At 48.2% G+C, this 27,696-nt stretch overlaps 2 protein-coding genes across 2 annotated transcripts; both read right to left on the bottom strand.

Moving 5' to 3' along the window:
* Positions 1–23,439: 23,439 nt before the first annotated feature.
* On the bottom strand, positions 23,440–24,273 carry LOC136495314 (stellacyanin-like). Its single transcript, XM_066491275.1, has 2 exons — positions 24,081–24,273; positions 23,440–23,851 (listed from the first exon to the last, which is right to left on the bottom strand). Exons 1-2 carry the CDS (start codon positions 24,250–24,252, stop codon positions 23,463–23,465), a joined length of 561 nt encoding a protein of 186 aa, XP_066347372.1. The 5' UTR covers positions 24,253–24,273; the 3' UTR covers positions 23,440–23,462.
* A 1,721-nt stretch (positions 24,274–25,994) lies between these two features.
* LOC136498586 (mavicyanin-like) lies at positions 25,995–27,040 on the bottom strand. Its single transcript, XM_066494480.1, has 2 exons — positions 26,776–27,040; positions 25,995–26,626 (listed from the first exon to the last, which is right to left on the bottom strand). Exons 1-2 carry the CDS (start codon positions 26,951–26,953, stop codon positions 26,238–26,240), a joined length of 567 nt encoding a protein of 188 aa, XP_066350577.1. The 5' UTR covers positions 26,954–27,040; the 3' UTR covers positions 25,995–26,237.
* Between the last annotated feature and the right edge of the window lie 656 nt (positions 27,041–27,696).

Below are 27,696 nucleotides of genomic sequence, written 5' to 3' on the forward strand. Positions count from 1 at the left end.
GAAAGGAGGGGTACACACGCACGAGCTCCCGGTGCCGCGCGTATGAGTGGGCCTGAGGAAACGCGTGTCCCAACCGTGAGACGGCCGTAGGCAGCGCCGAGCAGAGGAGGTGGGGATCGTTTGCGGGAGCAGACTACGTGGAGGGCAGCGACTGGAGGACCGATACGTGAACAGTAACCAGGATCGTTGCGGTAACGTGGATTCCAGGCGCTACGCCGCGTGGATCGATTGGATGAACGTAGCGATTCTAGGAGCTATATGGAGGTATATATATATAACATATGGCCGTACGGTAACAGTAATCAGAGCGCTGAGAACGCAGTGATTCTAGGAGCTATATGGAGTTACATATGTGTTGGCTGTGAAAGAATTCTGAATCCTTTGCCATTGGCCACTCCTATCTGTTAGATCTATCTAATTTAGGCATGATGGGCATTAAAAGTTCAGGACTTTGTTTGAGACATGTTTTTTTCTTTTCGAATTGGCTTTGTTCTATTGATTATGCGTGACAACTTCTATAATTCTAAAAACAATCCATGATCTGTTTCTTTGCAGCACACCAACCGAATCAGCAAGTGAAGAGTAATACAGTTCGTGGTAATCTTTCGGCTTTGGGCGTTGGATTAGTTTAGTTGCATGTCTGCATAGTGCATAGCACTAGTACCTTTTACACTAGCCAGTAAGGCCTTGTTTAGTTCTCCCCCTAAAGTTTACTTTCTATTCCATCGAATGTTTGGACACATGATGGAGTATTAAATATAGACTAAAAAATAACTAATTACATAGTTTGTGACTAATTTGTGAGACGAATCTTTTAAGCCTAATTAGTCTATGATTTGACAATGTGGTGCTACAGTAACACATATGCAAATGGCGGATTAATTAGGCTTTTTATTAGTATCCAAACAGCCCATGCGACACCCTCATGTCACACCCGATGTGACACCCTAAAACTTTACACTCTGGATTTAAACAAGGCCCAAGGAATTGAGCATGTAACACTCTCTCCTGTTCTGCACTACAAATGCTCTCGTCATGTCAGATTTTTCTCTAACGCTTCTAGTGAAAAAGTTGAGCCAGACAACTCAGATCCAGCAGACACACTTCGAAACACCTAGGGTCTGGCGACCTTGGGTGGCGATTCCCGTTGTTGAGGGTTTCTGGCCTAGATCGAGTGGCATCGTGCGACCCTGGTGGGTGCTGTGCATTCGGGCCAATCAAGGGGTTGACTAGCTCAACTTCCCGGCCTTGGCGCTGCGCACCCATTAGGGTTTTTGCGACGCTATGGTGGTGGAAAATTCGAAGGCAGGAGCGATGCGTGGCGATCTGGATGTGGATGATCTGCTGTCCCAATGAGTTGCTTGAGCTGGAACTGTCGCGGGCTTGGCAATGCCGCGATAGTCAAAGAGCTTCGGGAATTCATGAAGAGTGTCGCGCCTATGGTTTTGTGTGTTCTTGAAACTCAGGTGCACAAATCACGGGTAGAGGGCTTGAAAAAGACACTCGGCTATGATAATGCTTTTGTTGTCAGTAGTAATGGCTGCAGTGATGGTTTGAGAATTTTTTGGAATAATAATATTCGTGTGTCTTTGTTACTATATTCACAGTATCACATCGATGCTATTGTTACAGAGGGGGGCACTAACCCTTGGAGACTTACATGTGTTTACGGGGAGGCGTAATTGAGTAAGCGACATAAGACTTGGGACATGCTCAAGTTCATCAGATCATCATCTCCTTTGCCTTGGATTTGTATTGGTGATTTCAATGAAGTTCTACATCGCTCGGAACATGTTGGGGTTCAAGAAAGAAGTGCAGCTCATATTGCGGTGTTCCGAGAGATGGTCGATGTGTGCGGCCTAACTGATATCGGTTTTAGTGACCGGTTGAAAGGTCCTAATGGCTAGAGGGGGGGGTGAATAGCCTATTAAAAAATTCTACAACAACACTTAGCAAATATGTTAGACAATTAAACGGCGAAGTGAGTGTTGCGCTAGCCTACTAAAAGAGCAAGCCACCTACCATAATTCTAGTGTATATGATCTCTAAGCACACAATGGCTATGTCGCTACACTAAGTTATTGTGCTCTCAAAGACTAACTAAAGAACCACACTAACCACTAGACCCGGCACAAGCTTGCTCTCAAAACTAATTACACTAAAGAGCGAAGCAACATTAAAAATATAAATGCAAGGTAGGGGATGTGATGATTATACCGCCGTGTAGAGAAATTGAGCCAATCACAATGATGGAGCCAATCAATCACAATCAATCATAATGAATACCAAGAAATCCTCGGACAAGATGACACAAGATTTTTTACCGAGGTTCACTTGCTTACCGGCAAACTAGTCCTCGTTGTGGCGATTCACTCACTTGGAGGTTCACGCGCTAATTGGCATCACACGCCAAACCCTCAATAGGATGCCGCACAACCAACGCAAGATGAGAATCACACAAGCCACGAGCAATCCACTAGAGTATATTTTGGCTCTTCACCGGAAATAGGTCAAGAACCCCACATAATCACCATAATCGGAGTCAGAGACAATCACCAACCTCTGCTCGACGATCCTCGCTGCTTCAAGTCATCTAGGTGGTGGCAACCACCAAGAGTAACAAGCGAATTGCGCAGCAAAACACAAACATCAAGTGCCTCTAGATGCAATCACTCAAGCAATGCACTTGGATTCACTCCCAATCTCACAAAGATGATGAATCTATGATGGAGATGAGTGGGAGGGCTTTGTCTAAGCTCATAAGGTTGCTATGTCAATGCAAATGGCCAAGCGAGTGAGCTTGAGCCGTCCAAACACCTTTTATAAAGGCTCCATCAAAATAGAGCCGATGGGCTCACATAGCAGCCCAACTCGTGTTGACTGGACGCGCCGATCAGAATGACTGGACACACCCGGTACAGCGTCCGGTCATGGGATCTTCGCCACGTGTCCTGCCTTCAAATACGTGCAGCTCGATTTCCAACAGCTAACTCGCTCCCGCGCTCGCGTTAATGATGGATCGGACACACCGATCCAGTGACCGACGCGCCAGCCCCCGCGTCAGATTAGTTCAACCCCGCGCACAGTCAACAGACGACCGAACGCGACGATCAACTTAGCTTCCCAGCGTTAGGTCATTTCCAGAGAGCTCCCCGAGTGGTAAAATGCCGACTGGACACATCAGGTCCATACTAACCGGACTTAGGCTAGCGTCCGTTCCTGCCTTCGGCTCTGCATGCCAAGTTTTGTGCCAGACGTCAGCGTACGTCACCTGTGACCGGACGCAGGCCCTGCGCGTCTAGTCACTTTCACTGTGCTGCGTCCGGTCGCTTGAACTGACTGAGCCCGAGCGCGCCAACACTTATATAAATGATCGGACTCACCACCTCAGCGTCCGATCACCTCGGGTGTAGCGTTCGGTCACTGATTTTCAGTGAAAAACACCCCCTTTACTTCACCAAATTCTCCACCCTTGCTCAAATGTGCCAACCACTAAGTGTATCATCTTGTGCACATGTGTTAGTGAAAGTGCAATCAAGCCCTAATTGTGGGTTTTGGTGATAATGACCACATAATTAGAGAACTAATGAGATTTATCGAGATGACAAGCAGGAAATCTATATTCGAAGCTATTATACGAAATGGAGGAGCCTCCAATTACAAATGTTGATGAATTCAAACTCAAAGGAGGTTTAAATTATTTTATATTTTGAATTTGAGCATAGGAAAAGCCGTATTATAAAGGGAGACACTATACTTAGGGTGTGTTTGGTTGAGCTGTGGCTGTGGGAAAAAGCTATTGTGGGCTGTGAGCTGTGGGAAAGCTGTTGTGGGCTGTGAGCTATAGAAAAGCTAAAAGCTGTTTGGTTAAACAAGTATAAAATATACCTTCTATCTTTATCTCTCTTGAAATAACTATGGAAGAGCTTTTTATTCCACCAATTTCGAAAGCAGAAAGCCAAAAGCTAAAAGAAAGGTCAAACCAGCTTTAAAAATGTACTATGGAAAAGCTGCTGCTTCTAAAAAGCAGCCTCCAAAAACAGCCCCTTTGGTTGGGCTTTTGGCTTTTGGGGCCAAAAGCCAAAGCCAAAAGCCCAACCAAACGGACCCTTAAGCTAACATATGCTACAAAGCGCTCAACATCTCCACATACATCCTCAGTTACTCAGCTAAGATAGCCAGCACTTCACTCTTACCCTTGCTGTCTTGTCTAGTGCGGCAGTATCGTACCTGGAGAGAGGTGCTATCGCTGAGCGGCACTACCGCACTTGGGCCACGACACTGCCATGACTTAAGTGAATGTTGGAAGGCAGGGGGTGTTTATACTTTTCCCATCCCCTCCAATGTCTCTATCTTATTCCCCAACGGTTTAGTTCAACCAAAAATAGAAAAGTGCTCTTCTCTCTCTCCTCCATTGGTGACCTTGAGCTTCGAAGCTTTTCCTTTGATTTCCCCATCAATCCTTGAGAGAAAAAGATCCCAAACTCGATTAGAGAGTAGATCATTTGATTCCCCTAACTTAAAAGAGCACTTGGTTCACGTTTTGGCCGATGGTTGTATTTATTACTCTTGGAGTTTTGCTCCTAGCTGGCTAGAGCATCGCCCGTGGTGCTTGCCAACTTGTGTGGCTGCCCCGAGAGGTTTGTAACAATCTCTTGAAGCTAGTAAACTCACCCCTCATCTCAAGAGTTAAGTCTCTTGAGTTGAGAAGGAGAAAGGATTGCAAAGCCCTAAGCCTTAGTGGCTAACCTCAACAACGTGGACTTAGGCAAGCCTTAGTGGCGAGCTGAACCACAGGATAAATCCTTGTGTCATCTCGTGCTTAAGTCATTTCACTTGCATTTCATATTGTGTTGAGGTGATTTCTAGGGTTTATGATCGATCTACTTGTGTGTGGTGTTCCTACCACTTCTAGCAGTTGATCTATGTTACATATACCTGTAGGAAACTTAGAAATTTATTGGATTCAAGTTTCCATTCACAATTGTTGAATTATACCATGAAGTTGTCTGCAGGTGCGGTAGTGCCGCTGTCTTGGTGTGGCAGTGCCGTGAGCAAAGCACGACAGTGCCGCAGGTTGAATTTGATGAAAGTTTGAGTGTTTGTTTTAACATGCCTATTCACCCCCTCTAGGCTAACCAGAGATCCGACAGTTAGCATATTTCACAAACATTTTCAAACACCCTTCACAAGATCTAAATGCAGATGCAATGAGATAGAGCATCTTGTGGCACTTTAATAACCGCATTTCGATATGAGTTTCACCCCTCTTAATAGTACGGCTATCAATCCTAAATGTGATCACACTCACTAAGTGTCTCGATCACCAAACCAAAAAGCTCCTATCAAGATTTCACCTTTGCCTTGAGCTTTTTGTTTTTCTCTTTCTTCTTTTCTAAGTCCAAGCACCTTGATCATCACCATGGTCACAATATCATCATGATCTTCACCATTGCTCCACCCCTTGAAATAGTGCTACCTATCTCATGATCACTAGAGCAAATAGGTTAGTACTTAGGGTTTCATCAATTCACTAAAACCAAACTAGAGCTTTCACCGGTGCTGGACTTTTGAAAAGAAGGTCAGTGGTGGATCATATTATCGAGTTTGACTAGATCGTGCGCTTGTGTCAGGTGACTGGTACCTGCGGTTCCCTGGTGCCGTGGTACAACACCTTATTGCAGCGGTGTCCGATCACGAACCCATTTTGTTGACCTGGCGCAGGGCGGACAACATGCAGAAGAAGCATCACCATTTCATATATGAGGTGATGGGCGAAGCGTATGAGGCTTTCACTTCATCCTTGGCCGAATCATGGCAGCAAGACCATGCAATAGTGATAGTAAAGGAGTTATAGCTCAATTTGAAGGGGGTGGCGAACCACTTGGGCAGCTAGGAGCGACAAACCTTTGGTCACGTGAGACGGGAGTTACAGTCCTTTTAGAAGGATCTAGAGAGGATGCAGGCAGACCCTAGTCGATTGGGGCCTTCTTAGGCTGAGTTGAAGACCATTGAAAGAATAAATGAATTGCATCATATGGAGGAAATTATGTGGCGTCAGCGTTCGAGAATTCAATGGCTGGCGGAAGGGGATCGGGATACAAAGTTTTTTCATCTCCGAGTGAGCCAAAGGAGGAAGAATATGATAAAAAACCTTAGAAAGTCGAACGGTGAGTTTACATCCGATGAGAAGGAGATGGGCGAGATGACTATTGATTTTTTTAGAAATCTCTATACTTTAGAAGATACAATAAACATGCAAGCTGTTCTGGATTTGTTGCGTGTTAAAGTTTCAGTGGAGATGAATGAAGGTTTGATGGCACCATTTATAGAAAAGGAGGTAATGGAAGCACTCTTCCTGATGTTTCCAACTAAGGCTCTGAGTCCAAATGGTTTTCCTGCTCATTTTTTCCAACGACATTGGGACCTCTGTGGCAAGGAAATCACATCGGTGGTCCTGAGGGTGCTTAGTGGTGAAGATGATCCGGCTACAATTAATGACACATTCATTGTGCTAATTCCAAAGGTTGTTAGTCTGGAGGAGCTTGGTCAATTTAGACCAATAAGTCTTTGCAATATCATCTTTAAGATTGTATCAAAGGTGGTGGCCAATAGACTCAAAGTGGTACTACCGGAGATTATATCTAAAGAATAGTCAGCGTTTGTGCCAGGTAGGCTTATCACTAATAATATTATTACTGCTTATGAGTGTCTACACTTCATGAAGCAAAAGAAAGTGTCGATGTTTCACCACCGATAGCCTGCCACGGGGGTACCCGGGGTAGTATGTTCAGGCTTTGGCGTATGCTGAACTCGACGGTAAATGCAAGAGACAGTCGATTTATCCTAGTTCAGGCCCTCGATTGTGATCGAGTAATAGCCCTACGTCCAATCAGCCTTAGCCTTTGCGTTGGATTGATTATCAAGTGTCATACAGTTGTTGTTCTCTCTTCTAAACTCCCGATCTAAGGAGCCCTGCCCTCCTTTATATAGTCAGGAGGCCAGAGTCCTAGTCAGTTTACAATGAGGGTTCCTAGTATGATTACTGAATAATACTACTACTAAGATTACATGGGAAGAATCCAAGTTAGATTAGATCTTCTCCCTTCCTTGCAGGGTATCCTGTGGGTCCCGCATCGACAAGCCCCCGAGCACTTCATGGTTGAACTCTAGAAGCCTCGTCTTGTTCCTCTTGTCGAGTAGGAACAAGGGTCGTCCGAGTGCTTTCTTGAGTGAAACCATGTAGCGCTTCTTTGGATCTTCGAGTGGTGTGTGCTTTTTGAAAAAAGTTCATCCATCTGGGTGTAGCCCCCGAGCCTCTTGCTATTTGGAACAAGGAGCTAGAGGATCTTGTCTTGAAATTGCTCTGCTTCTTCATTGAAGGTAAAAAAGAACTTGGATATGGCTCGGTCCGGGTTCTTTTTGTCGTAAGGTCTTGAAGTGGTCTGCCTTGAAGAAGTTTTTTCTGTGACGTGCATTTTTTTTGAAGAAAAAGTGCACTCACTGAGTGTAGCCCCCGAGCCTCTTGCTATTTGGAATAAAAAGTTGGAGGGTCCTGAATCTTTATGTTGTTTGAAAATTCTTGTTCTGAAGAAGTCTTCTGAGTGATGTGCGCTTTTTTGAAGAAAAAGTGCACTCACTGAGTGTAGCCCCCGAGCCTCTTGCTATTTGGAACAAAAAGTTGGAGGGTCTTGAACCGCTGTCTTGAAGAATTTGAGTGATGTGCGCTTTTTGGAAGAAAAAAGTGCATTCACTGAGTGTAGCCCCCGAGCCTCTTACTATTTGGAACAAAAAGTTGGAGGGTCTTGATTCTGGGTTGTTTGAAGAATTGAAAACCTTTCCTGTTGTAGCCCCCGAGCACATTTCCGGGTTCTTTTATTCAAAAAGAACTCGGATACAGGGTCTTGGCATATTCTCTGGTAGTTTGCTGTTTGTCAGGTGTAGTTGTGTATGAGATCTCCGAGTTCTTTCTATAAGAACCGGGTTCTTTTGTTCCTTGTGAGGTAACCCTTTGTTGCTTCATGGTTGATGAGTTCTTTTTGTAGTAATATGATAACTCCGCCGTGGTGCTGGATGGATAAGTCTGAAATCTGCCCGTTGAACTGTACCATTGTGTAGAATTGTGCTGTCCGTCATCTCAGCTGCGTCAGTCGTGGTGAGAAATGAACCGTTGCGTTCTCATGCCGTGTTTAAACGGGCCTGGTGGGCCACGTTTCTATTGCTGTAAAAATCTATTTATAGGCCTTTCTTCTTCTTTTTCTTTACTGCCCTGCTTTTGCCTTGAATAACTCGCGCTTGCCAAGTTGATTAGGCGTGGAGCTGACAGGGATCTTGTGTAGGTCCAAAAAACTATTGAAGTCTTGACTAGCAAGTTGGCGACGGCTACTGAGAACTGGAATGCTTTGTGGAAATCTTTTCGGTCAGTAGCCGACCTTCTCCGGACTTCAGCAGATGATGGCCAATCTTGGGCTCAGTTGATTCCTCAAATTCCGACTCATTTCTAAGAGTTCGTGAAGAGGTGCGCCCAACTATGTACCAAGAATGTTCTTGCCCAAGTCCAAGTTCTTGCTCCGGAGGTGCCTTTATCCAAGATTGCAGAGGAAGCCGAGAGTCAAGAGTATATTGATGCCGTTGAAATGGTGGAGCCTGAGGTCAAAGATTTAGCCAGGAAGATTGTAGATAATCTTAATATTGATATTTCTTCTCCTGATGATGATGATGCTTGATGTAATTGACCTTTGTACTCCAACCTTTGTAATGGGATATTATACTTCTTTTTGAATGAAGATTTTTGTTGACGTCTTCTTTGTCAGGACGCCTTGTTTATTCTTTGAATGAGTTGTCCAAGTGATCAGCATTTTTCCAGGTAGCCGTTTGTCTGGCTTTCGTCTGTGCCGGGTGAACAACTCGGTATGTGTAGATCGTTGTCTTGACAAACTTTCTTATTTTGTCGATTGCTTGTCTAGCTTTCGTCTGCGCCATGTAAACAACTCGGTATATGTAGATTGTTGTGTTGACAACCTTTCTTGATCTTGTTGGTACTGGAAAGTCTTAGGACTAGCGGGTGTTAGCTTATTAGCTACCTTCATCAGCGGGCTCAAGCATCTTTTTAGCTTTTTTGCTCTCAGACGGTATGCTCAGGCATATTATTAGCCGTGTTGCTTTTTGGTTCAGGTGTTAGCTTATTAGCTATCCTCATCGGCGGGCTCAAGCATCTTTTCAGCTCTTTTGCTCTCGGCCGGTATGCTCAGGCATATTATTAGCCATTTTGCTTTTTGTTGGAAACAACTCGGGGAAAGCCATAATAGGACATGTTGTCGAGGAACATCATCTTTATTGATTATGAATGTTGGTCCCTTGTGGCTCGTATATCTATTCTTCCTTGAGTTGTTTTCATACGTAGAATCTTCTTAGTTGGCTGATGTGCCATGTATTGTTGACTTCTTTTCCATCTTTAGTTATCAACTTGTACGTGCCTGGTCTGATGACTTTTGTGACAATAAAAGGTTGTCTTGGTTGTTTCTATCTGGGAACCTCTCTCGTGTCTTCTCCTCTACAGTAATCATCTTTTGTACTGTGCGTCTGAATTCTTCATTGTTTTTTGGGTTTTCTTTGTAGAAGTCCTGAAATTGCCACCTAGCCATGATTCTGTGAGAGAAAGCTTCGATTACTTCTCGTTCGGTGATGTCATGTACTTGAGCACGTAGTTCACCAAATCGTCGATAGTAATTTCTAAGACTTTCGCCTCCTTTCTGCTTGAGTCCTTTTAATTCTATGTGGGTGATGGGGTGCGTAATGATACCCGTGAAATTTTCACAGAAAGATCTTTGCAAGTCTTCCCAATTTCTGATCGACCCTAGATTCAATTTGTCGAACCATTGGAGGGGCATGGTTTCTAGGGCCATTGGGAAGAATAAGGTCTTGATGTCGTCATCTCCTCCGGCTAGTTCGATTGATTGCGAGTAGATCCTAAGCCACTGTCTTGGTTCGGTCTTGCCATCATACTTAGAGTGGTTGGACGGCTTGAACTTGTGAGGTAGTCGTATTGAAGCGAGTCTGTTCACAAAATAGGGGAATCTATCATGCGCTCCGGCTTCTTTGTATTCTGATTCGCCACCTCCTTCTAGCCAACTGTCGTCTTGTCGAGAGTAGTTCTGCGTGGCTGTCTGAATGGGTACTTTGCTTCTGATCTTTCTTGGTTGTTCGACTCGGTAGTTTTGACTATGGTCTCTTCTACTTTCCCCGTTGTGACTTCCACTTGGTCCAAGTCTCTCGAAAGTGGACTTCCTTTGATTTTGATCTTCTTGCGCATGAGATGTCGATCTGGCAGGTAGTTTTGAACGGGTTCTTCCGTCGTGCGTCCTTAGGGCTGTTGACCAGAGAAGGTCCCGGAGTTGTTCCTGTTTTTCAACTGGAAGTGATGTCGCTCTGAGTTCTTCTAGTGCTTATCAGATCCTATTGTAGGGTGTATTCGCCGCGCGTCTTTCTTTGACTTCTTGTTTTGATTTTCTTCTATCATACTCAGCCAGATCTGACTCATATTTGATCCAAGCTTCCTTGCGCTGCCTAGCATGGCGTTGGCATCCTTGTTTCAATTTGTTTCTTCTTTCTTTGGCTTGTTTCTGATTCTCGGTCTCACCATCGTGCCCCTGGATAAAGGGTGATATGTTGGACTCAGATTCATCTGATGACCTGATGTCGGGTGCTTTTGGGTGGACCAATGGTGATCGAGGACGGCGAACCATGAATACTTCTCATGCGTGAATTGTTCTGTTATCGGTGTTGGTTTCCACACTGTCGGAGTTGTTGATGACTTTAGTAGAAGCTTCAAGGTCGTAGATCGAGTCTCCTTCTTGGTAGGGTAGAATTGCCGTCGTCGTTGCTCCGACTAGTTGGGTACCGCTGTCCTTAGGAACAGAACCTAGCCAGTGGACGATGCAGTCTTGAGATGTTATAGTCAGTATGAGACCTTCTTGAGCTCCTTTTAGTGGTATTATAAGCACTGGATTAAGAGATCTTTCGAGCTGTGCCTGATAAGACGTTGCCATGTTGCGAAGACCGAACGGAAAAGGACCCGTCTTCTTTAAAGTACTCTGAGTGTACTCCGAGTTGTATTCTTGATAGGTTGATGTCGTGTTTCGGAGCCTTGTCGGAAAAGAACTCGATTTTCTGAAAGAACTCGGATAAGACTCTGTCTCGGAAGCGGAGCCTAAGTTTGAATCGGATGAGTGAAGCCGCGAAATCTGAATTGGATTGGACATCACGAGCTGCGTGAATCTTTCGGCAAGCTGATCTGTCGTTGTCGCCAAAATGGAAAGGTCTTGATGATGATCCTAATCTTTAAGGAGATGGCCTTGGAGCTTGCCATCGTCGCCTGCCTCACAGATCCACAAACCGAAGATGAAGGTTGATCCCTTCAGAAAAATCATGTTGTCGAGGTCCGTCGAGCTCTCGGATGCAAAGTCGTCGAAAGCCCCTACCTGGCACGCCAGCTGTCGATGTTTCACCACCGATAGCCTGCCATGGGGGTACCCGGGGCAGTATGTTCGGGCTTCGGTGTATGCTGAACTCGATGGTAAACACAAGAGACAGTCGATTTATCCTGGTTCAGGCCCTCGATTGTGATCGAGTAATAGCCCTACGTCCAATCGGCCTTAGCTTTTGCATTGGATTGATTATCAAGTGTCGTACAGTTGTTGTTCTCTCTTCTAAACTCCCGATCTAAGGAGCCCTGCCCTCCTTTATATAGTCAGGAGGCCAGAGTCCTAGTCGGTTTACAATGAGGGTTCCTAGTAGGATTACTGAATAATACTACTACTAAGATTACATGGGAAGAATCCTAGTTAGATTAGATATTCTCCCTTCCTTGCGGGGTATCCTGTGGGTCCCGCATCGATAGAAAGCTCAGGATATCAGGTGTTGTGCTTTGAAGTTGGATGTGAAGAAAGCTTATGATCGGGTTGAGTGGAATTATCTCCAAGCAATTATGCTCAAGCTCAGATTTCACCAACTATGGTACAGCTGATTATGCGGTTAGTTTCCTCAGTTTCATTTTCTGTACTCTTAAATGGAGATTATTTGAGTAGTTTCAAGCCGACAAGAGAAATTCGCCAAGGGGACCCCGTCTCCCTCTATTTATTTTTTATTGCAGCAGAGGGCCTTTCGTGCCTCTTAAAATCACAATCACAGTCATCAGAGCTCAGTGGTATTAAAGTGGTGCCAATACCACTGATGGTTAGCCACCTTCTCTTCACAGATGATAGTCTGTTGTTTTTCAAAGCCAATAGGGAGAGTGCGGCAGTGGTGAAGGATATCTTGCAACTTTACTGTGATGCTCGGGCCAGCAGATCAATGTGCAAAAATCATAAATTCACTTTGTTAAGAAGTGTCAATAGGATATTCGAGAGGAAATTAAGTTGGTGCTCAATGTTAGAAAGAATGTCTAAGTGAAAAGTATTTAGGAATGCCATCTGATGTGGGTTCCGTGACTAATGGTGCTTTTAAATTCTTGAAGGACAGGATTTGGAATAAGATACAGGGATGGATGGAGCAATGCTTGTCATCCGGCGGCAAGGAAGTGCTCATTAAATCCGTGGCCCAAGCAATACCCACCTATTCAATGTCATGCTTTAAACTGCCCCAAGGCCTATGCAAACATATTAACGGCCTAGTGAGGAATTTTTGTGGGGAAGTAAGGAGGGAAACAGGAAGACATGTTGGGTTGCATGGGATGATATGATCATGTCAAAGTTCCTTGGTGGAATGGGTTTTCGAGATATAGAGTTGTTCAACCTTGCTTTGTTGTTGAAACAGGCCTGGCGGATCCTCCAAGAACCGGCATCTCTAAGTGCCATAATTTTAAAGGTGGTATATTTCCCACAGGGTGACTTTTGGGGGGGGGGAATCTTGGCTTCGCCCCCTCCAAGATTTGGCGATCAGTGCTAGATGGCAGGGAAGTGCTTCAGCTCAGTCTGATTAGGAGAATAGTGTGGCAGAACCGCCCGAAATAACACGCTTACGGAGGTGCTCGTCTTCCACCAGACACTAAGCACCCCAAAAGGAGGCTACAGCGAGCGGTATCCGTCAGGCACACTCCAAGGGAGAACCCGAAAGATCCATATTTTTCCCAAGGATCCAATAATGAGAACGAGTTACAATACAGGTCCATTTCATACATCAGAGTTTCTTAGAAATTACATTATTACATTACCAAATGTCAGAGTGCGGAATGATAAACAACGGAATTTAAAATAAACATCTAGCGATAAGAACGAGGATCTGTCTGAGCCCACCAGAAGAATCCTCCACACAAAGATACTTCTCATGCATCACTTGCAACAGGGGTAAATAAACCCTGAGTACACAATGTACTCGCAAGACTTATCTGACTAGTGGGAATAATTTTCCGACTCCAAGGAATATGATAAGCTTTATGGTTAGCTAGTCTTCTTTTGGCAGAAAACAATACTAATAGTGAGTCCTTATTTATGTTGTTATTATCAGCCGTATTAAGTTATTATCTATCCAGTCTATATAAGCACATGTTCTACTTTCAAGCAAGGGTTGAGCAATCAGTTCTATTTCATCATTTTCCATCTTTCGGTTCTTACTACGGTGCTAGACCCTAAAATAAGCCGTACCGGATTGCCCGACGATTTGCGAATCAATGCCCCTAGCTAGGTACCCCGAAAACACATGCCTCGCTTGTACCTCTGGCACAAGCAGGACTAACCCATCACCCTCCTATCCTAGGTGTCTAGGTCCCCATCCAAACTTGGACTCCAAGCCCCCACTCCTAAGTCCCAGACTCTACGGTGCAAGGACCTCCACCATCCCCGCTTCCAATCAGTCAGTCCGGAAAGAGCCGGATCTACGACAAGAGAGCAACGAGTCTTCCCTGCACCCATACCCAAGTATGTGCTCAGGATAATAGATCTGTGACTTGCCTCGAGACTTAGGCAACGACCGGTCCTTAATTGACACAGACAGGGAAAAAGTATAACCGCGCTATGCCCTGTTGGCCGCAGGACATAACCCCTTACATCCACTAGTACCCAAACCATATCTCTGTCCGGTCACCATTTTTCTTTCCACCATTTTATCATGAGTGATCATATTTATCACCTATTTGTGAGTAACGGTAGATTACTCACGCTACCGATATCCTGAGCATAGCAACTACTCGACCTATACTAGTATGACTCATGGGTAGATACATTTATGCATGTAGTTTCTAGAAAATGCCTGTAACTTAAATGCACATCATATATATATATATATATATATATATATATATATATATATATATATATTCAACGATCATAAAATAGGGGTTATGCACCGGGGCTTGCCTTGGGCAGGCGACGGGTCAGCAAAGTCAGCACCAAAAGGCTCCAGGGCTCCCTGCTACATGAGGATCTGCTCCTCGTACTCCTCGATGACTTCCTCATACTCCTGTTCATCGACGGACACGAACTCTATCAACTCATGATCTACATGCATGAAATGATGATGCCATACTTAGTAATATAGCAACAACAACTCCTAAAATAAAGTACACCTGTCTAACTACTAAGCTAGTGCTACCGATCACGGTACTAAGTTATCTATTGTTAGTTTGTTACCAATAAGAAGTATGAAGTATGGCATACATTATTATAGCAACTATCGGTATTCTTACTCCTAATGCTGATTTACGCTACATATGATAAAGCAGGGATAATAGCTACTCTATTTGTTAACCTACTCTAAGGCTACAAAATTTACAGCAAGTACATAATAATCTAGTGAGCCTACTGTAAAAATTTTATAGCTATAGCTATGACCAATTTACCACAAAAATTTCTATAATTATTAATCTACATAATAATAAGCTCTCTAGTTTGAATTTATGAACATACCATTGTCACAACTAACTGTAATCTAACTACACTAACAAGTAGATGGTATTTTTGTAAACTTAACAAAATTGGTTTCACTATTTTTAGACAACTACACAATTTACTACAATTTATCAAAGTTCAGCTAGAAATTATATTGAATAAACGTCGGTAATTCACTGGAGAATTGAAAAAGGAATTCTACTGCGCGGCCCAAACCGACGCGACGTGCGAGCGTACGCGCAGCGCACGGTGCGGCCCACATGGCGCGGCCCAGCCCAGAGTGATGACGGCCCACGGCGGGGAGGACCCGCGCGTGCCGGCGAATATGCAAAAGAGACCCCGGATTTCTACTAAATGACTCCGTCGTCCCTCCTACTATTCTACTCTCTCATTGACGCTCGCATTTATCCCACCGTCTCGTCTTGAATTTACGTTTTGACACCCCTGGCCAGATTTAATAGTGGCCGCGGCATTTTCGGCCAACGCCGGCGAGCACCGACCCTCTCGGCAGCAATACTTGCCACCGAGACACTCCTCGACGCAAACCCAGTTGAACGAGGTATCTTGCATCGCGATTGGTGGCGTATAGAGGCACGGTCGTGCACCATGGTGGGGTTTGGTCGCGGTGACGCCGATGCTGGCTAAACGTCCAGCCTAGCTCTACCACTACTCCTAGCCTCCATCCCTAGAGTACCGATAACCCCCTAGAGGTTCTACATAAGGCCATCCTTCTCCCAATCCAACCGGCCACGGACATAGTGACGACATGTCATCCGCCGACGGTGGCCACACACTCCGGTGAGCCTCGGCCCCAATTGACTCACCCAGCTATCCTAGGAGTAGGAGGGCCTTACTAGCGACACATAGGATGGCTTGGACGAGGTCGCGAGGCACGACAAGGCAACTAGCCACATACGCAGGGTCGCTCTGGTTCTCGGCGAGAGCGGCGACGACGTTCTCGGCGACCCGTGGCTCCACCGGTGAAACCACTACATGAGCGAGGTCACCAAGTCAATCACTGCGTAATGCACAGCCTAATTGAAACAGCGAAACACCATGTGATGCCCTGGCCGTGCGCCCACTCCGACGGCCATGGTGGACCACCGCGAGGGGAACACCCCGCATTACCTCACTGTAGGCCGAACGAACATCGGGACGACTCCAATCAAAAGCTAACTATCTGAGCTCGTAGTGTGTACGGTTAATTGGAAAGTCATGGAGTATGCGAGGCCAATTTGCAGGAGCGACGCCTATGGACTTATGGTGGCCAGCGATGGCAAAACTTAAATTGACGCCCCTCCCTTGTACCACCGCAACAGTGGCCGGTTAGGCACGAAGCTGTCCTTCCACTCGACTACCAAACGTGCTCGGTACAAGGAAAGGGGGCCAGCGCATTGGTTTGGCTTTGGCGCGCTCGGCTCGGCCGGCCGGCGACCTCCTAGGTGACGTGACGGGAACTTTTGACGTGGTCTCACGTGCAAGCGTGAGAACGAGGCAAGCAGGGCAAGCCCACGCGCACGCACAACCAACGTCAATGGGAGCAGTAGCTGTGCGGCAGCGCCGGACGACGCGTAGTGCGAGCGATGCAACGCGATTCGACGGCGAGCAGCAGCCTTAGGCGGACATGATGGGAAGGGGCAGAGCAGGCAGGCCTACCGGGCCCAATGCGGGTGCGTGCGGTGCGCCAGAGCGTGGCAGCAGGAGGCCGTGGACAGCTGCGCAGAGCCAAACGCGCGGTGTGCGCGTAGGCGCGATGGCTGGCCAGCGCAGCAACGCCGAGAGCCGGGTGGTGACCGCGCTCAGGCGCTGGCAGTGCTCAACACGTGACTTGCACACTTTTTAAAGCTGCTACAACAACCAATTCGATGATCTGAAAGCCAAACCAGTCGTTTTATCCTCAAGCGGGTACATAGGGCTATCAAACTAAGCCAAAACACCTCGCCGCTTCTTAACCCTATCGTTCTACAAAAATTACCGAACATGGCTTCGTCGACCCATTTTCAAACTTACGCGAAATGACTAAGCTTCAAATGGTTTCGCATCGAATTCCTTTTCCAAGCTACTTGATACATTAGCTAGCGAACCCCGTGCTCGACCGCACGTATTTTATCGTCGCCTACGAAGTTCGTACTACGAACTTTATCAAGTTTCGCATAAGCGTTCTATAGCATTTTTGTTCGATAAAAATTCACTTAGAATACTAAACGATATAAAGCGACATGAGCTGTAACATTTGTTTCTTGTTTCAGATGAACGTTTCAAGTGCCGTACGTTGATTTATACCCTATATTACACCCATGTACAAATAAGTATGATGCTCATGTAGTGTTTTAGCAAAAACTGTATAATGTAACACCGAGAGTGTTACAAATAGGCACGTGTTCGACCACTTCTATTTGGAGTATGGACTGGCTTCCGTCGGATAGCATGCGAAGGCCGGTACCTAGCGTAGCTCCACATCCACCATAGCTTGTGAGTGAGCTGATTGATCATACATCGACAGCTTGGGATCAGGCAAAACTTCAAGTTTTTTTCACGCAAGCTGATATAGATGTGATACTCAATATCTCTCTATGCAATCGGAGCCAACCAGACTTCTGAGCTTGGCACCATGACAAGAAGGGATATTTTACCGTTCATTCTGCATATAGGATGCTTATAATGAGGCTTACTTTATCAGAAAATACAGCAAGATCAAATAGAAAAAAGAAGAGGAAAAAGAGTGGACATCTTTGTGGCAGGTCATGGTGCCCTCAAAAGTGTGGGTGTTTCTATGGAGGCTTGCCAGGCACTCCCTGCCGTCGGCTGATGTTCTCCACCATCAAAATATGGTAGACCATGACCGTTGTGCTTTGTGCGGGGCTCTTGATTCCTAGAAACACTCCTTAGCTTGCTGGAGTGTAATATGGCGAGGTGTGTATGGCATTGGAGAGTGAGGAAATCGTTGAACACCTCTGTGAGATGTAGGAGGAGAACTCAAGAGGTTGGTTGACGAACTTGATAGAAATAATGCCGCATGCTGATCTCATACGGGTGTTGGTGACTATGTGGGCAATTTGGTATGCAAGAAGGAAGGTGATCCATGAAAATATTTTCCAGAGCCCGCTTTCAACATATAGCATCATCAACAAATATATTGTCGAGCTTCAAGCGGCAAAGCCAACTCAGGCAGTAAAGGCACAAGTTCAGAGTCAAAGGCCACGATGGTTGCCGCCACCAACAGGTTGCATGGTAATTTCTAAAAATCTGAGAAGGGCATAAGTGGCGGCGATAGCCCGTGATCCGGTCGGCATTTTTCTGGAAGCTTCGGGGGGTGGTTCTTGATGGAATCACTGAACTGGAAATTGCCGAGGCGATGGCCTGTAGAGAAGGACTTGCTTTGGCGGTTGATCTATTGTTAACTTCATTACGGTTGGCATTAGATTGTGTCAATGCTATCAGAAGCATGGAAGGAAGAAATATGAGTCCATATGGCCAAATCCTGAAGGAAATTCAGATCAGGGCTCATGATTTTTTTTGGTTGATTTTGTCCATGAGAATAGGAATTCAAATGTTGGTGCTCATACTCTAGCTAGGAGTTTGATTTCTTTTGATACGTATGTCTGGTTTTTAGAATCGCCTTTTGGCATTTGTAATTCTGTTGATCAAGTGCATCAACAAAGAGTGAGGTGATTTAAAAAAAAAAAGACACACTTCGGACTTTACGGTAAGATGATTACGGAAAAAATTCTATGCGGCGGTGAGTCAGCGTGTGACACCGTCTAATCTTGGTCCACTCTGTGCATCCAGATTCACACGCTGATACGAAAGCAATCAGAGCGGTGCCGCAGCTGCCTCCATGCGACGGTGCCGCATAAATTTTTTCCAAGATTACGGTAGATTCTCGGAGTTCTCATTAGATGGGTAAGGGGGTGTTGGAATACAGGGGCTAAAGTTTAGAGTGTCATATGTGGTATTATATGGGAGTGTTTGGATACTAATAAAAAAATAAATTACAGAATCCGTTTGTAATCCGCGAGACGAATTTATTAAGCCTAATTAGTTCGTTATTAACACATGTGTTACTATAGCAATTTATTGTCAAATCATGGACTGATTAGGTTTAAAAGATTCGTCTCGCAAAATAGTCTCAATCTATGTATTTAATTTCGTAATGAGTTTATATTTAATACTTCATGCATGTGTCGTAGGGACTAAAGTTTAGGAGAAGAAAAGGAAATTGCGTACGTGAGTTAGGGCGCCAACGCCTTTCTCTGAAGCTGGCATTTCAATGCGCTAGGGCTAGTAGGACTTTAGTGCCTAGTAGTTGCACGGCATTTCGATTGAAAGTGAATTCTCTTCACTACTTCCTCTGTTACATTCTCTGGGGAGTTAGCAGAAGTGTGTGGTCGTGCGGAGCCATGGACGACGATCAGCTTCCGCACGAGCTTTCGCCCGACCTGCAGCCTGGATCGGTGGTGGTTCTGCCCGACCTACAGCCTGGATCGGTGGGCAGCAGCGGAGTCGTGTGACTAAGGCAGAGGCTCATGCCGAACGAGCACACCCACAAAGTTGATCCGGCTGAGGAGAGAATCAAAAAGCCTTTTCGCCGAAGGAGATTCAGATATCCAGTGGGAGGAGTTAGTGAGGTGCTACTAATTAATAATTCTGCTTTTGATCTTGTCGTCTCGGTAAAAATAAGCTAACAGTGGTCCCCTTCTTGAAAGTACAGGCAACTGACTGGTGAGACGGGTATTGTGTATTCTGGGCAGTGATGCAGCGAAAAAATTCGAAGACTGAAACATAACTACAACGACGTAGTCCGACAGAACTGCCCAAAGAATAAGAGGTTTGCGTTCTTCGACGAGATTTAGAAATTCATGAACTCGCCTCCACATCCCTTTGAAGTGTATGCTGGTGAAGCATCAAGCACAGACACCGCCTGGTGGAGGAGAGTCCACGACTGAAATTGGTTCCGGCTTTTGGTTCGGGGCCACCGACGAAGAGGGCGGATTCAGCCTCGCCAAACACAACGGCGGAATCGACCTCAGCGGGTTGGGTTCGGCGCCACCGGCAAAGAGGGCAACCTCAGCGACACTGGCGAGGCTAGAGGAAATTGAAGGAGTGCACTTGTCTTATGGGCTCATAGTGCGTTGAAAATTTGGTCATTATAACTAATTTTTGAAATTTGGGTGGGGGTTGCATGTGCACCCCCCTTATCATACTACAGCTTTGCCGCTGTTCAGCGGGCTGGGCACCGGCACCACCGGCGGAGAGGGCGGATTCGGTCTCGGCAACAACAGCGGTGGCCTTGACCTTAGCGGGCTGGGCACCGGCGCCACCGGCGACTTAGGACAACAGATTCGTCCTCGAGGATTTCAACCACAACGGGTTCTGCCTCGGTGCCACAACCGGCTGCCTCAACCTCAGCGGCGGTGACTTCATAAGTGCTTACTACCACGCCCACCCACCGATGGTCCGATGCTGACCTTGTCTCCACCGCTGCCCTCAGCTTCGACTTCGTCGCCGGCGACTTCCTCAATCATACTATCGTTGAGCTCCCCACCATTGACCTGCCAGCTCTCGCCGCACCGGATGCTCGCCCCGCTGCCCCAACCACTGCTACTAATATCACCAGCGTTGAGCTCCCCGCCCCTACTGACCTCCACGGCTTTGATTTCTTCAATCCCGACGATGTAGATAGCGTTGAGCTGTTGGAATCAGGGCCATTGCTCTCACTGAGCCCCATGCATCTACAATGTGTGTCCCCCCGGCCCCCGCCCCATCCCCGATGTTCAAACCGCCGTCCCACACCACGATGATCGCCGCGCCGTTGCCATGCTGCCTGATGACTGAAGATATGACTTGGTTTACAAGATGGGTGTTACTCTAGATGTAGGGTAGTGATTTGTGGGGTAGTCATGAAAGTTAATTTTGCCTTCAGGGGCATATGCTGTTACCCAGCGCATTATTGGATGTGCGCTGCAGGGGAGAGACCGCACTGTACGAGAGACCAACGGTGAATTAGGCAGGGGCATATGCCCCTAAGGAAAAAACCCCGCCTCCTGTGCTAGCCATCTGTTTTACACAATGGCATGGCCGTGACTTGGTTTAATGTAGGGTCAACGTAGGAAACTCCAGTATATCTGTGACTGAAGATTACGATACGTGTCAGTGACTTGTTGGTCAGACTGAAAAATACTATTCGCTAATTTGTTACGAAAGAAAATACTATACCATGTAAGCCAGCAGCCCATGACTCCACGCCACCAAATATTCGAAATCGAGGGTCTAGACTGTTGTGTTGTCAGGTATTTTGCCTAAACAAGCGAGCCTTTAAGTGGACGAAATCGAGAACTCGTGTCAGTCGCATGTCGCGCTTGCAAACCGCGCTTAGTATAAAAATCAAAGAGTTAAATGCACCAGAGGTCCATTAACTTGTGAGGAGGTTTCGGTTAGGTCCATTAACTTCCAAAGTGACTTTTTGAGTCCATAAATTTTGTACGCCGTATCACTTAGGTCCATACCTCCCCACGTTAGCTTCTCGTGCTGATGTGGCATGATGACGTGGCCATGCGGGCGTGCAGTTGGCTTCCTCTGGCGGCAAGTTCTCCTGGACCTCCGGCGCCACCTACGAGGGCGACTTCACCCGGTTCCTAAGGGTCCTGCTGGACAGCGGGCAGCGTGCGGACGTGACACTCGCCGTGGAGAGGAGCTGCTCGTTCGACGCGCACCGGCTGGTGCTCGCCATGCGCTCGTCGGTGTTCAGGGCCAAGTTCTCCTGGGACAGCAGGGACAGCAGCCTCGAGTGGTTCAGGGTCCACGACGTGAGCGCCCCCGTGTTCAGGGCCATGCTCCACTTCATCTACACGGACGAGCTGCCCCCGGCGGACGAAGAGGACGGCGGCGAGGAGGCGGCCGCCACCTCCATGTCCATGGCGCAGGACCTGCTGGTGGCTGTGGATCTCTATGGCCTGGACAGGCTGCGGCTCATGTGCGAGAGGATGCTGTGGGAGCGCGTCCGCACGGACGGCGTAGGGAGCGTGATCTCGACGCTGTCGCTGGTGAACGGCCGCGACAACTGCCGCGAGCTCCAGGACCTGTGCATCGGCTACGTCGCCGACGACTGGGAGGCCGCGACGGCGACAGAGGAGTACCGGGAGCTCAAGACCAGCTGCCCCGCTCTCCTCAGCGACGTCCTCGAGGACGTCCTAACGAAGCAACTGCTGCATGTTCGGCGCCCGCCGAGCCCATCATCAGGCATTGCCGCCACGAAGACGCCGACACCGACGCAGACGAGCGCGTCGGTGTACAAGCGCACCCCGTGCTGGATGGCCTCCAGCGTGGAGTTCCAGCTGCAGTGGCGCGAGGTAGCACCCCACGACGGCGTGGCGGAGCACGTCCTACTGCGGCGCCCAGTCCACGAGCTTGCCCTGCCCTGCCACGCGGTCCGCGAACCCATCGGGGAGTCCCGTGTGCCAGGACGCGTCGCGCTTGAGCGCCCACAGGAACGGGCGGCCCGTGGCCTCGAGCCCTAGCGCCAGCTCGCGGACCTTGTCCGGGCCGATCGACCCCACCCAGCTGCCGAACGAGACGTACACCACCGACCCGGCCCGTTGCGCGTCCAGCCACCCGATGCACGTCGAGTCCGCGCGCCACATGCTGGGGTTCTTGTTCCCGTTGTCGTTGCCGCACTACTGCTGCCGCTGCCGCTGCTGCTTCGTGCGCTCGCCGATGATGCCACCCGGCAGCAGCGCCCGGGCCGACCAGGAGGACACCCGGGCCCTACCGTGCGAGGCGGTGCGCGTTGTCGTTCTCGTTCCCAGCGGCTGCTGGACACCCGGCCTCGGCCTTGGCCGGGAAGGAGTGCCTCGCGGCGGCGCTTCGTCCCCTCCTCCAGCTCCAGCGTGGCCGCGGCGTTCTCCGGCGTGATCAGCTCGCACAGCAGGTTCTCGCACAGGGGCCGCATCCTCTCCACCAGCTGGTACCGCTCCGCGGCCGCCAGCAGATTACCGACCAACCGCGCCATGCTGCTCGATGATGGCTGCTTCCCGGCTCCGGCGGCGTGCACTAGGTCGTCCATCGGCGGTAGCTCGTCCATGTAAACAAAGTGGAGCAGGGCCTTGAAGACAACGGCTTTGATGCCCTCGATCCATATCATCATCTTCCTGTCCTTCTTCTTCTTCTTGCCCTTCTTGCTCTTCACCACCTCCGCCCATGTCTTCCACAGGAGGGCCGGCGCCCGCTCGTTGACCACCAGCGTGTGCGCCTGGAACTCGTCGTCCTCCACGGAGAAGGTGACGTCCGACCCCGCGCCGGTCTCCAGCAGCCGCTCGAGGTGCCAGGAGATGCTGGGTGGCGGAGGTCTAGGAGAACTTGCCGCCGGAGGAAGCCAACTGCACGCCCGCATGGCCACGTCATTATGCCACATCAGCACGAGAAGCCTACGTAGAGAGGTATGGACCTAAGTGATACGGCGTACAAAGTTTATGGACCTAAAAAGCCACTTTGAAAGTTGATAGACCTAACCAAAACATTCTCACAAGTTAATGGAGCTCTGGTGCATTTAACTCAAAAATCAAAACACCTCTTCCTCAATCCTCATACAAGTAGAGCTGCTTCTAGTACGAATAGCCACGTCACCAGCAGGGGGCCCACCGTAGCTCGGTGGCACCCGCCGAGCACGAGCCAGGGGATGCCCGCGTCGTCGGTGCTGGGCCCAAGGGCGGCCCCGGAGGCCGTCTGCGGCGGGGACTGTGTCGGGGCGCCCGCCGGAGCTCCTCCAGCCGGCTGGTTGACGAGCACGTGCAGCTTCATCCCGCCCAGGCAGTGCAGCTGATTGCCGCAGATGAAGTACCGGTCGCCGGGCGCCGTCAGCGGCACCGTGGTGTTGCCGTCGTTCTGGGACAGGAGCGCGTTCGCGGCGCTGCAGTTGTTGAACCCGGCCTCGTCGACTTCGTCCAGCGTGTGGTAGTTGGAGTACTGAAACACTGGATCAAGGGGAACGAACGTACTTGTAAGCAAATTATGTGTGATCTTATGTTGCATAACAAGTCAAACACGTATGGATGCGTCTCGCAGCACGATCAGGGACGTCGTCTGCTTTTGGTTTCGGATCGAACGGTGGCAAAGGAAACTAACAAAACCTGAACCCGACACATTTTCGCTCTTGTACGAGACAGAGCAGGGGATGATGATGTTGCCAGCCAAGGTTCGTACCTAGAACATCGCCGACGTTGAAGGTTTTGCCGTCGGCCCACGACGGCAAGTCGGCGCTGAGATCCCACCCCGCGCTGTTGCCGACGTTGTACGAGACCGCCTCGGCTCTCCGTGCCACACCGGGGACGAGGAGCAGGGCGCACAGAGCCAGAACAACGCTAGCTTGAGCCATAGTATGCTCTCTGTGCAGTGCAGGGATCCGAGATATCCATGCGCGCCAAAAAGGCCGGGAAATATACGAAAACGTCAGTTCTTGGTGAAGATTGGTTACCTAATCAGCTAATCTTTTCGAGCGCGTTCTGAAAGGAACTGACTGCTCTGCTCGGATGCTTCATGGTTGCTCTAACTGAGCGAAGCGGCACAAGTCAGCGGCTGGCAGGGTTCCAATTGGGAAGGTGAAGCGGTCTTCTACTCGTCGGTTTTTTTTCCCCCGATGGTTTTGATTTGAATAGGTGATGCCGGTGAGGAAACTGGGTGTGTGTTTGTTGAGGTTTGGTGGCGCATTCTTGCGTGCCGTTGGGTACTAGGTATTGGCAGTTAAGCAGCCTTGCTGCCCTCGCTCGATCAAACCTTTGTGCGGAGAGATGATGTCATTCTCATGTCATGTTATCTTCTGTGTTCCTTGCTTGAGCAGAAAATCTCCTTCGTGCTTGTGCTCTTGATTGAGATCGACTGTATCCAATCGGGGTTGGATGCGCGCTTGGTAAAATCTTGGGTTTGAGCAGAAGCCGCATGTGTAAAGAACAAAATCTGCTGATTGTTTTCTACGCTACCCGCTCTAAATTAAATTATAAGATATTTTGATTTTTCTAGATAAATCAATTTAACTATGCATCTATTCGTTTCGTTGAAATTTGGCTGTATGCTGATACTTATACTAATTTATTGTGAGAGGAAAACACTGTTCGCTCGCTGAAAAATACTGCTGAAATAGTTCAAACGAATAGAACATAGTGTTGTGTATTTAGGATGGAGGTGGCATGCACGGTTGTTAAAAGGAGAATTGGGGAAGCCTTTTGAGTACATTTACAACAGATGAGAGAAAGTGTTTTAGGGGTGAAGTGCAAATGTGAATAGAGAGATTAGGAGAATAAAGGAAGAATTGTTGACCAGTCTGGATAAGTTGGAGCTTTAGCAGGAAGAGAGGGAATTGGAGCAAGAGGAGTGGGAGTGCGATGATTACTGATTTCACTGGGTTCCCCTACCGTTTAGAGAGAGCTGTCGCCGGGTCCTTGAAAAAAGAATCTGTTTTACGTACAGAGGGCCGTAGGTTCGAATCCTGTCACCTTAATGTGGTATTCACCGGGGCCTAAGTGCAAAGCACCGTAGCCTAAGCTAAAGTATCAAATAATTTAGAAATTTAGAATGGAGTGCTTTTCTAGGTCGTTCTGTTGCCGGCCTTTGGAGTGCTCTCGAAAAGAGCAGCGTTTGCTCGTTAATATTACTTCACGTTCCTTTTTTTGCCGTGCGCCGTGGCTTGGGTTGAGACGTCATACAAAATCTCTGCAACTGTACAACAGTACGACGGCCGTTCAAAGACGAAGTAGAAAATGCTTTTTAATTGCCGGTCCCTGTCAAAAAGTTGCATCCCTAGAAGCTAGAGTGTTGTCAGCATTTTGCGGGCTGGGCCGGGGTCAGGTCAGGTCAGGCAAAAAAAAAAGCCCAGTTATTTTGATCAATGGGCATGTCGGGTTTAAAAATTTTCAGGCCAGGCCTAGGCAGGCTACCCGGTATTTTATAGTGTAAAATAGAGAGAAAAAAGTATTTTAGGCCGGACTCGGGCTAAGAAATTTTCTTCTAAGCAGCGGGATATGTGCCCAAGCACTGTCTAGTAACGTTCGTGGGCGGGATAAAACCCATCAGGTTCGGGCCGGGCTCAATTTGATCAGATCTAATTGTAAAGATGAAGTTTTATTTCTCAGTATAAGGAACAACAGAACTATATCGCGAGTAGCCAAAAATCACCAAAAATACAGATTTGGACGTACAGTATTAACCTGCTACTGCTATGGTAGTGGCGTAGTAGGGCATACGGAGTATAGCGGATCAAACATGTGCAGGTCGGAGCCCGGCTGGCCGGGGACTCAGCAGAGAACGCACGAAACCAAATAGGAAAATCATGAAACCGCATTGCCTTTTCCCTAGCGGGTCCTCAATTCAGCCCATCATCAGGGCTGCGAGGCCCACGGCCGCGAACAGCAGGCCGGTCGCGAGGCGGGCCCCGGTACCAGCCGCGCTCGAGTCCGACTCGCCCGCGTCGGCCGTCGTCGTCGCGCCACCAGCCGCCGGCGTCGTGTTCGTCGCCCGCATGGCGGGGCTGGCGCTGCTGCTGCCGCTGTCGCTGCCGCCGGAGACGGTGATGGCGAGCTTCATCCCCGAGGCGCAGTGGCCGGGGGCGCCGCAGATGAAGTAGCGGGTGCCGGCCTTGGTGAGCGGGACGGTGGTGCTCTGGTCCCCGTGCGACCGCAGCGGGTTGCTCGCCGAGCACGCGCTGTGGTCCGCCTCGCTCACCTCCAGCACCGAGTGCGATGAGCTGTACTGGAACGCTGCAAAACCCGGGAAGACGCGGTCACTGCATTTTTTCGTTCATGAGATACCCGAGGACGAACGAACGTGCTACTGACATTAAGAGAACATGCTGCATTGACAGTATTGGCGATTACTGTATGAATGACGAGTTTTATTTGGCACGTACAGAGCGTGTCGCCGATGCCGAACGGCTTGCCCTTAGCCCAGGCAGTGTAGTCCACTCCGGGCTTCCACCCGGACGAGTCGCCGACCGTGTAGTCCTTTGCGGACGCCGGCACGACGGCGACGGCGACGGCGACGAGGAGGACAATGGCCAGAAGCAGGCCGCGCGGAGTGCAAGCCATGTGTTTCCTAGCGAGATGTTGGCGTAATGTTGAAGCAGACGACACCAAGACTGTAGTAGAGTGAGGTGAGTCAGGAAAGGGATCTTGATCAATGGACAAGGCTGTTTAGGCGTTGAGAACGGTTCTTATATATATATAGGCCAATCGGTGATCATCAGGCGTTGTTTCATTTTTGTCGCTGTGGGATATACGGATATTTCGTTAGATATTACGGTAGTAGTAGTAGTGGCGGGGGGTGGCCGAATTTCGTTAATTGCGTACCGGCTTGTCGTCACTTTAATTTAGTCTTCGCACAAATGCGTACGGCGAAGGTATTTAGTGGCTTCCTTTGCCCCAGGGAAAAGAGAAGAAAGAGCCTGGAGATGGTTAATGTATACCTAATACAAAGGTGCACCACCGTATAAGTACTTATTAGTACTACTAGTAATAGTAAATAGACGATGATGGCTGAACAAAGCCAATGATTTGTCTACCGAATTATTTTCTTTGGTAGAGCATCGCCATTGAATGAGTTGCTTTGCTTATTACACAGGGAACATGGACAGCAACCTGGAACCTTTACCGTGGGTATTACAACGGTATTGTAGGGGAATCGAAAAATCACGAAAACACCTTTTTTTTTGAACGAATATATAATTATAGTGAAATAGAAGGGCTATTCGTCTAGCTCCGCGCGGTTAAGTTTGAAGACAAGGAGCGATTCTAGTTTTCTAAAACGCAATGTTTGGTTGAAAGAATAGAGA

This window comes from Miscanthus floridulus, chromosome 12 (genome assembly GCF_019320115.1).
Source record: "Miscanthus floridulus cultivar M001 chromosome 12, ASM1932011v1, whole genome shotgun sequence".
Classification (NCBI taxonomy): domain Eukaryota; kingdom Viridiplantae; phylum Streptophyta; class Magnoliopsida; order Poales; family Poaceae; genus Miscanthus; species Miscanthus floridulus.

Bases quoted from the DNA above. Each gene is read 5' to 3' on its own strand.
- LOC136495314 (XM_066491275.1), bottom strand. From the start codon at position 24,252: ATGGCTCAAGCTAGCGTTGTTCTGGCTCTGTGCGCCCTGCTCCTCGTC. The intron at 23,852-24,080 runs GTACGAACCTTG...CCCTTGATCCAG, and splicing joins CAACGTCGGCGATGTTCTAG to TGTTTCAGTACTCCAACTAC.
- LOC136498586 (XM_066494480.1), bottom strand. From the start codon at position 26,953: ATGGCTTGCACTCCGCGCGGCCTGCTTCTGGCCATTGTCCTCCTCGTC. The intron at 26,627-26,775 runs GTACGTGCCAAA...CGGGTTTTGCAG, and splicing joins CGGCATCGGCGACACGCTCT to CGTTCCAGTACAGCTCATCG.